General features: G+C 37.3%; 1 protein-coding gene across 2 annotated transcripts; it reads right to left on the bottom strand.

Moving 5' to 3' along the window:
* CAV2 (caveolin 2) lies at positions 1-8,096 on the bottom strand. 2 transcript variants are annotated; one of them, XM_012720998.1, is made up of 3 exons: positions 7,793-8,096; positions 7,274-7,461; positions 1-2,354 (listed from the first exon to the last, which is right to left on the bottom strand). In XM_012720998.1, the coding sequence occupies exons 1-3, from the start codon at positions 7,940-7,942 to the stop codon at positions 2,204-2,206; spliced, it is 489 nt and encodes a 162-aa protein (XP_012576452.1). In that variant the 5' UTR covers positions 7,943-8,096; the 3' UTR covers positions 1-2,203. The 2 variants fall into 2 exon arrangements, with proteins under 2 accessions (XP_012576452.1, XP_012576453.1); XM_012720999.1 differs by lacking the exon at positions 7,274-7,461.
* Between the last annotated feature and the right edge of the window lie 2,054 nt (positions 8,097-10,150).

The following is a 10,150-nucleotide window of genomic DNA, read 5'->3' as shown; positions in this document are numbered from 1 at the left end:
GAAAAATTTATAGGGAATCTAAGTTTTGAGAAAAAAATTAAATTACCAATTACATATTTTAATCACAAATATATCCCTGAATAAATAACACACACACACACACACACACAGTGAGTTTTTAATAGGTAAAAACTTGAAATAGTTTCTTATTGACCAGTTTAATATCTAATGCAATAAAACCAATGGACACATTTTATGAATTTTCAGGTTTATTCTGGATATTGAGAAAGTCTCATTTACCTACCTTTTCCACATTCCCAAATAAAAGAGCTATCATTTTGCACCTGAAACCCAGGCCAGTGTGGTCTAAAATTTCAGTTAATGACAAAGCTCAATAAAAATTCATTTTGAAAGTAATCAGTGCTCTGCAGAAATAGTTAAAGTATATGTATCACTTATTAAAAGTTAATAGGTTTGCAATATGATTATGTCTATATATTTTGCCTTTAAAACTTGCCAATAACTATTTAAAAAGTTAAAAGTTTCTGATTTAAGTAGACAGTTTATTAGTCAATATTTTGGTCAGTCAATAAATCAAAATATTTTTTAAAAAACACTAAATGTAAAATATAATTATAAAGTCATGAGACTGGTATAACTTGGTAACTATCATAATGAAATCTATACAATTGAGTGGTAATGCTTTAAGATAATGAAGATGAGAGTTTTCTCTTTTGTAGTATCTAAAGGATATTTCAAACTTTAAGCATTCATTATTTGGTCCCCTGGAGTATTCCAGTTCAATCATCCTTTATATTCACCAGCTCTGTCAATTTGAAATAATACAATTAATTTTTATTAAATACGAATTTTTCTTCCATGAAGACATCCAAAGGAATGTTAATTAATGTTCTGTATTAATACTAAATTTTAACACACAATTTTACAATATATGTGAATTAGAGTAACCACTGACATAGACATCTTTTATACATGCCTCATCTTGGACTAATGAGATTATTTTTAAACAAAGTGATTTATAACATTAAATAAGACTGACCTTCAAAACTGTAAGAATGATTTTCCATGATATAACAAATCCCAAGTTAGATAATAGATAATATCTTATACATTTGTAGCTATTAGTTTTAAATTATGTATATATATCAGTAGTGTGAATCCAACAACTTGACAACCTCATACATTTCTGTTGATGAATCACTGTAGTTGGAATTGTAGTAAAGTTTTAGAAATAGCCTTATTGTATGTTATTAAGTAAAATGTTATTAAGTAGCACCAATATTACTTTAAGGAGAGTGAAACATAAATATGAATGCAAAATACAGGTGTTGCTAACAATACAGAGAGCAAGCATCTCCTAGACAAAGTATCAGTTAGATTTGTATTATTTTATGATCATATCTATCTTATTTTAAATGTAAGATAAAAATAAGTTCAGGACATTGCTTGGAAACATTTGGAAATATCCTTGTATACACCTTTTTACATTCTATTCTCAGGACATATATGCATATTATATCAAGACAGTGCAATCATCCCAATAAAATTCCTTGAGGGAGATACATTAGTTTAACAAAATAACGAATATAATAAAAGTGCATTAAAGCAATAGGTTAAAGCAACATTTATATTAAAGTACAAAATATACAGTAAAATGAAACATCTTGTTAAATAGACCTGTAGGTTAACAATGCCTTATTTAAAGAACACAATTTTTCAGACTCTAGTTTCACATTTATTTATTTTATAATATTTGATAGTCCCATCACCACTGTATACTTTTGGTACTACAATTTCTTGGATCTTGGCACTTCTTGTCTTTAATATTCCTCCCTATGTCTTTATCTGCAAAGTTAGTGTAAAGATATTACTTCCAGAGTAAAAAAATAAAAAGTCTCATTCTTTCTGAACTAGTGTGCACGAAACTACTGTACTATTTAAGGAAAATATCTTTGCTCATTATGAAGTATTGACTTTTGTACTAAAACAAAAATGGCCTTTAAAATGAAGTGTTTCCAACCTACTGTGTAATTCTGGTTATAATGCTAAGTATAAAATCCTTGGTTATTACTAGAAAAGCGTTATTGGAAAATATCTGCCAATAAACACTTCTAAAGGTGGTTGCCCATCTTAATAGTTTTCTTTATTAGAACAGTTGGGAGTAGAACATATCAGTAGTGCTTTTACATAACAACACAAAAGTATTACAGTATCCAAATCTCTAGACCTGGGGTCCAAGTGTTCAGTCTCGGCTCAGTTGCAGGCTGATGGAAGAGAAGCTGCGTCCTACACTGGTGCACAGTGGGGCAAGGACAACATCTGTCACACTCTTCCATATTGTCTGTACTGAAGGCAGGATCATTAGGCAGGTCTTTACAAAAGGCATTACAATCCTGGGACGAAGGAAGAGATTTGTAACGATTATTCCATTATCAAATAAGACCACTATTGCTCGTGCATGAAAAGATAGAATAATGATCTAAGTCACCTAAATTTGGTTGAACATTTGAAGTAAATTTTATCTACATAGTGAGAAGATGCATAGAAGATATGTTGATTCAAAAATTGGCAGGTATATAAATGGTAAATATTAATGGTCTTTATGTTGGTGGCATGTTATCTGAGACAGTGAAGCAAAAATATATAGAAGAGTAAGTTATCTATCTGATGTCTGCTCTTAAGTATTAACGTTCTACTTCCTGATAACTTTTCCTGTTGTCTCATTCCACTTCCCTTCCCCTAGGACTAGACTGGGTATATGTTGTTTTGTGTTCCCAAAATACTGAAGCAATCTCCTTAGTCTAAATTTACCAAACCCTATTATAAACAGATGGTTATATTTTTGTCATTTCTAGTAGAATAAAAGCTCCAGTGAGGGTATACTTTACCCTTAGCAATTGTTTAATCTGAAGTGAATTTGGCATTCTGTTGTACTTTAAATGATTAATTTTTCATAGTAATTACACACATTTTGAAAAGAGCTGTGTGGTATAGTTGAGAAATATATAAATAAATAGCCCTGCAATTATGTTAGAACTGTTAAGACAAGGGCAGTTAGAATATCTTGAAGTTAGTTTCTCTGTATGTCTTTTCTTAATATGAAAGCATATTTTCATATTGCCCAGGCTCATAAATTTTCTGTGTAACCCTATGAATAATGCTCTCCATTGTGGTAGTAGTACTCTTTAAACTCAACAGTATTTGGGAGTTCTCAGGCATCACGGTTGTCTTCATGAAATTTTTATTATTAACTGGGTGCATAAATGGAAGTAAGGTTGATTTTTGGGTTTGCCATTAAAATGTGACTTAAATAAAGGTCTGAAGTACCTTCTAGCCTCAAATGCTGGGAAGACAGGCAATTGTGTGATTAAAATAATATTTTTAGAATACTGAATTACTTCTATTGACTGTCTACACAAGTTATATTTATTTTGTGTTGTCTTCCAAGTTTTTAAGACTTGAAACAAATTTTAAAAAAGATTTACTTATTCATACAGAGCTAGGTTACAAGCCAGAGTTGCAGAGGCGGTGAGAGACTTCACCAGAGAGAGTGGGAGCAGAACAGGCAGGTGGACAAAGCACACTGCTGAGGGGAACAGCGGGCTGGTCGGGAGTGATCTGCCACGTCATGTGGATCAATCATCTCCCGGGCGGTGATCAACTTACACTGAATAGCCAGCTTGCAGTGCTGCATCCTAACCCGTTGTGCCACCAGAGAGGGCCGAAACAATTTTTAAGAAAATTAATTACTAGGTGTTTTAGAGCTAACCATTTGAAAAGAAACCTGAAATTTTCACTCCTTATTCCATTATGTTTCTCCTATGATGCGGTCTTGGGCATATTACTACAAATTAAAGTAAGAACAAGACATTTTATAAACTGGTTATCAGGATTAATACTTTATTATGAACCATTGACATGTCCGCATGCTATTATTATAATAAATAATAAATATAGCTATTTTGAACTCAAAATACATAATGACAATTATAACTAATTCAGATCGATGCACCACAAGACTGAAGTTAAGATTAGAAGACTTCCTAACCAAATCTACTTCACCTAGAATATATTGTACTTTTTTTTTTTTAAAGATTTATTTATTTGTGCTTACAGAACTGGGGTACAGGCCAGAGGCTAAGGGGTGGCGGGAGGCTTCACCAGAGACAGAGTGGGGAGCAGAACAGGCAGATCACGAAGTACACTGCTGAGGGGAGCAGTGGGCGGGTCAGGAGAGGTCTGCCGCGCCATGTGGTCACCTCCGGGGCAGGCGGGAATCAAACTCATGCTGAAGTGGCTTTAGCTTCTTAGTGCTGTGCTTTAACCCGTTGTGCCACCAGGGAGGGCCGAAGATATTGTACTTTTTACTCTTCCTTAGACTAAAATTTTTCTATCCCTATAATCTCTTAGATATCTGATTCTTAAAAAGGAACTAAACACAGGACAAATGCAGATTTTTTTTTTTAGTTTTATAAAGTGGGGTGTTCACATTTGAGGACTTCAATTCATAGTACTTTTAAATTTGCTATTATTTAAGTTATTTTCCCACTTTAGATCAGAGGTTCCAGTGATTCTCTTTTATGAAATAAACTGTGTTCTCAGCATTTTGAATAGTTTTCCTTTTGAAACTTCAGGCAATTTGGAATGACCCAAAACTTGTTTGAGGTTTAAGGTGGCCAACTAAGTGTTTTTTAAAATAAATCTTATTATTTATGAGATTATATATTCCCCTGCTGAATAATAAAGTCCTTAAAACAGAAACTTTTTGTTTAATTTTGTATTAACTATAGTATCATGAAGATTGCATTGTCATAGCATTTTGCTGGATTAACACATCTCCTGAAAAACGAGACAGACAGCTTCCACTACATTTTCCATTGTTAGACCATCAATTTGAACTGTATTTGAGCAAAAATAAGGGGTAAGGGAGCTATTATTACCCCTTATGATTTCTATGGTATGATCACTTATGACCAATAACCTGCAGTTGCCAGAGTAATCATCTCATTCTGATCAGAGAATGTAATCAAAGAATTCACTAGTTCCTAAACTTCTGATCATGGGTGATTTTGTTGTTGTTATTTACTTGTTTAAAGAATCTAAAATTAGATCTGATGTCTTTATAGGATGTGTTTACAATATCTAATACTACATATTTTCGTAGCTTTTGTTACTAGTCTTTTGGTAAAACAATAAAAGGAGAGGAGGGTAGGTGGGAGAAAAGGAAGGTGGAAAGGAGGGGTGGCATGAGGAAGGAATTAAACAAACAGCTTATTCAAATGGTTTTGCTTTTCTTTACAGTTTTTCATTGACAGAGTCTTAATTGAGTCCTGGGAATATAGTCCATAATAATAATCTATTTTATCAAGGTATGCCAACTTTTAAGCTTGTTTTGTTTGTTTATTTGAAGCTACTTGCAATCACAATTGCCTAATGACAAATGTGTGACAGTTAAATATTAACGTCCCCATAAATGTAATTTGAAAAACAAGCTGAAGTGAAATAATACATTTTATGTGGCTGAGAAAGAAGTGGTTTGATGATTCATCATTGGAAGCACTACACAAAAAACACCTCCCACTCTCAGGAAAGCCAGGTGGACAGAAGCATCATTTGGTTAAATGTAATTTTACTTATATGTTTCCACCACTTAGTAAATGAGAAACATGTTGCTTTCAATTCTTCCACAAGAGCTGTAGGAGAGCCTAAATTTGTTGACTATAAAAATGGCGCACAATATTTCAAACATTTCACAATATGCTATGTCGTCACTCACTCAGTTTTTCATATTTTTGAAAGTGGAAAAGTTGATGAACGTTTTTATTTCATTGAGAAGCCAACAATTTAAGCACTGATTTGGGCATCTTTTAAACAGTTCATGTACAACTGTCAAAATATGAGTTACCTGTACATCTCAACATTGTGAATCTGCTCATGTACAAAGTTAAAGATTTTCGTTTTCCTGACAGTCTTTCACCACTTTTAGTTGTTTACAATCTTTTGTGATCAAACTCAGTTGATATTGTTTATCTTTTATTTATTTGGTTTTTAAAAATCCTTTTTTTATTCTTAGGATTCTTCCTATAAGGCCCTTCCTTCCTCAATGCCATCATCCTCAATGTATTTAATTAAATTTTCCTCCGCTTCCAATTCCATACAAGCTTTATGCCCTACTAGTGAGTAAGCTGAAGGTAGATGTTTTATTTTCTTCATCCTGGGCTTGTTGCCCAGAATAAAGTAGGTACTCAATAAATTCTCTTGGTTAAAACTAGATAACTTAAAAAAAAAATCACATGGTAAAGGGAAATGGAAAAAAACTTTCCTAATTTCTAAAAGGAACACAGCATAGGCTAGGCATGGCAACACCATACAAAGTGCTTAAGAAAGACATGAAAACATCTGGGTTATAGGTTTCATTAGGACTAACCTCAGGCGTTGGGATAATGGGGATGATTTGAATGTTGGTTCTCTTAGAATAAGGTGGGTATCTTTTAAAACAACACTTCTTGGTAAAATATGTCATTTTTCTTTAAAAATGTATGCTTAAAATGTTCTCCAAGGTTTTAGGATACATTTTGAGTGTGGATAAAGTTACTCATTACATCCTATCAATGTCCAGTAGGTTTCTATATTTATTGCCTTTAACCGATGCCACCTCCATTCGTGTCATATAGGCGAAAGAGTATTTGGAGACTTCTCACTTCATTTATCCTGCAGCTTGAGTTTTCATTCATTTGTGCTGGGGGCTCCTTACCATAATTGCACATGCTGGCATCTCCTCTGGTCCCACACTTGCCATTTGCCAGTGAAAGGATTGGAGTGTCCCCTCTCTAGAACTGCTTAATCAGGTTTGACATCCTTGTCCATCTCTATTGTCACTGGCATTCTGCTCAGAGATCATTTTTGTTTTTCCCCAAGCACAGGCAGTGACTGAATAAAAGGTGATGAAAGAAATAAGAGCCGTGCCCAGAACCACAGGCACAAGTCATAACAGGACCCTATGAGCCAGCAGCCTATGGCAGGAAGCATGGCCTCCGGGTCTCCACCTCCACAGTCAACTGGGTCGTAGCATGGGAAGGAAAATAACACACTCTAGGACAGAAGACTATTCCTTGTTCTGTTTAAGCCCCTACCCTCGTCTATGATCTAAACAAAGCACACTGCCTTTCAAGGATCTTCCTGTGTAAGGAACTGATGTACATTCTTCCACCTGCCCCCTAAAAGCTAGCCTAGCAGTCAGGGATGGCACAGGTGTCAGAGAATATTCCCATGTTTTAAAAATCCAGACCCACCCCCATGGCCCCCTTCTCACCAGATGTGCAGACAGCTGAGAGTGGCAAAGAGAATTCCTGCAGCAAAGGCCAGGGGGATAGCCAGGAACACAGTCAGGAACTTGTACATCACGTATTTGCTGATTTCAAAAAGGGCATGGCTGCAGATCCACACTTTGTCAAACGAGTGAGTTGTCACAGGCTCTGCAATCACATCCTCAAAGCCCACCTGCGGGAAATAACATTCCAGGATCCCCAACCTAACCTGCACCCCGAAAACAATCAGGAACCATAGGGACAGGGTCATCAAGAAGGAGAGATTTGTATGTTTCACCTTCTCTTAAGGTCTTGGTAGGTGCCCAGAAATTTGAGTAAGAATTTCTAGCTACGCAGGGACTCCGTGGAGGAGGTTCAGTTTCTGGACCCTGCGGGGCTGATCCAATGGTGAGGATACAGTTTGGAGCAGTGGATAGGAACAGATGGGGGTACCCTCGCCCCTAGATCATGGCACAGGGTTGGACCAGTTTTCAGGCCCAGGCCACCACCCGCGCAAACTTCACCTTGAGATGCGAGTTGAGTCTGTGGGGATCACGATCCTGGCCCAAGTCCACAAACTTCTCTGGGTCGGCGTAATCCACGCCGCTGTGCCGGCTGTAGGAGTCATCGTCCATGAAGAGCTGGACGTCCGCCTTCTCAGTCTCCAGCCCCATAGCTGCGTTCGGTGAGCGGCTGCTGCAGCCAGGCGGGCTCGACGAGGCTCCCAGATCGCTCGGCCTTTCCTTCCCGTCGCGTTCGGCCCCGCCCTGCCTCGGTTCGCCTCGCCCCGCACAGCGCGGGCGGCGGCTGCTTCCAGCTGCCGGCTCCTGCTCCCTGCGGCTGCCGGACCCGAGCCCCGCCCCGCACCCTTCCCCTCCCGCTCTGCGCCGGCAGGACGCGGCTAGGGAGGTGGCTCACGCCCCGCGCTTCTCGCTGCTTTTCCTTCGCTGGGTCTCCACCAGCCCTTGGGCGGGGAGCTGGGTCAGTCGTCCTTAACAGGCAGAACCCGATACTACAGGAGCAGGGGAAGCTGGCCTTTGAAAGGAAAACCTCATTTTCATTCTGGGAGGCTGAGGCCTCCAGGGTCACATCGCCAGATGCCCAGAACTTTGGATGCTTAAGTACTGGCAGGTTGTCCAGAGATGATGGATTTAAGGAAGGAAGCAGTGTGGTGGATATACAGGGATTATACTCTACTACTAGAATCAGAAGAGCTATCTCCAACTCCTCTGACTAACCGTACTCAACATAACCTCACTTGCCTATTTATAAAATGGGGACACTGGTGTCCCCCTCATGAGGTGTTTCGTGGGAATTAAATAAGTTAATTCATGTAAATGCCTTACATGGTCCCTACCAGATGGCAGGCTTTCAATAAGTATTGTTGCTGGTGCACTGTGAGTTAAACAGATCCAACACACCTAATTGCCAGGTGACCCCTCAGTTGCTAGGGAGTCCAACAGGCAAATGGGTTATTCAGTCATTCTAGTGTCCACAGACTATGTGAGTCTGTTGGAGGCATGGTGAAGACATGGCATTGACTAGGTAACTCCCTTCTCCCTAGGAGGACTGATTTTTATCCCTTTGAGTGAGACCCTATTGAAAGATTTCAGTATCTCTAAGTTGCTATCACATCTATAGTTACCTTCTAGAGATCAAATAAACAAACCCTCTAGCATGAAGTCACAGTGTAAGAGATGAACCAGTCTGTTGACTACTACTCACTCTTTGGAAAGGGTGGGGTTTGCATATTTGTAAGAGGTTTAAGGTTTGTGTGTTTGGGGAGGAAAGGGACTTAGTAAAAATTTGCCAGAAGCATAATAATGAGTCTCAGACTTAGGGTTGTCTGCAGCTTGTTAAGAGCCTGAGATGCAAGTAGATATGCAGTAGGTATTGCTGCCTAAAGTGTATTTGGAAATTTCATATATCATATTCCCTTATGTGAACTGGATTTAAAAAATTTCTTTTTTTGAAAGGATATTTTTTGAACAAAAATTGCTGAAAAAGAGCTGGAGCAGACTTGGAAGAATATGTTGGAAGCACAACTCAGTATTTTAAATAATTAAGTTAAATGCTTACTTATTGCTATTGTTGTGTATTGAAGGTAATGTTAAATGGTTGTATTATATGGTTGACTTTCATGCCCTCCTATGACACTTCCCTCTTAAGGTGATCCTCATTGCTCATTCTCTTCTTTTTTACTTTTCTTTCCCAATTTTATTTCTCAATTAATTCCAAAGCAATGACTTAGATGCAATGACTTGGCTCATTGACTTTTTCTGTACTTCCCTACACTCTTCATTCATGCAAGTAGGCTGAACCTGAGAGTTGAGACGTTTCTAGAGTTGTTGCTCCAAACCTGTTTAAGTGACTAGTACATAATAATCCTTGAGGAAATTTGTAATGTAATTTATCAGAAACTGGAAGAGGGAGTTGATAGCTAATTCACTTTTTGCAAAGATTTATTTTCTTCAAAATAAACTCAGATTTAAAATGTTTTACCTAAAGAAGAAAGTTATTACCATATAGCCAGAGTGGGTTTAAACTGAGAGTGCAAATCTGCCCCATTCAGGCTTCTTTCCTCATCTTTTTTTTTTTTTTTTTTGGCCCTGTATATTTATTTCCATTGGGATAGTAAAATAGTTACTATAGTTATCACAATTGACTCATTTTTAGAAAGCAAAAGGAAGCCAAAAAGAAGGTGAAACCAACATAAACAATGGAGAGCTTACAGATTCATTTGCAAAATGATAGGTATTTATGAAAAAGTATCTCTAAAATCTAAGTTCAAAGAAACCCATCTAGGTTTGTTATATATAGCACATATAAATTCATTCACCTATACATTTTTATTGAGCACTATTCACCATGTGTTGGGTTCT

Source organism: Condylura cristata, unplaced genomic scaffold (genome assembly GCF_000260355.1).
Source record: "Condylura cristata isolate star-nosed mole 26May11 unplaced genomic scaffold, ConCri1.0 scaffold00005, whole genome shotgun sequence".
Lineage (NCBI taxonomy): Eukaryota > Metazoa > Chordata > Mammalia > Eulipotyphla > Talpidae > Condylura > Condylura cristata.
This window is presented reverse-complemented; position numbering and strand designations above follow the sequence as displayed.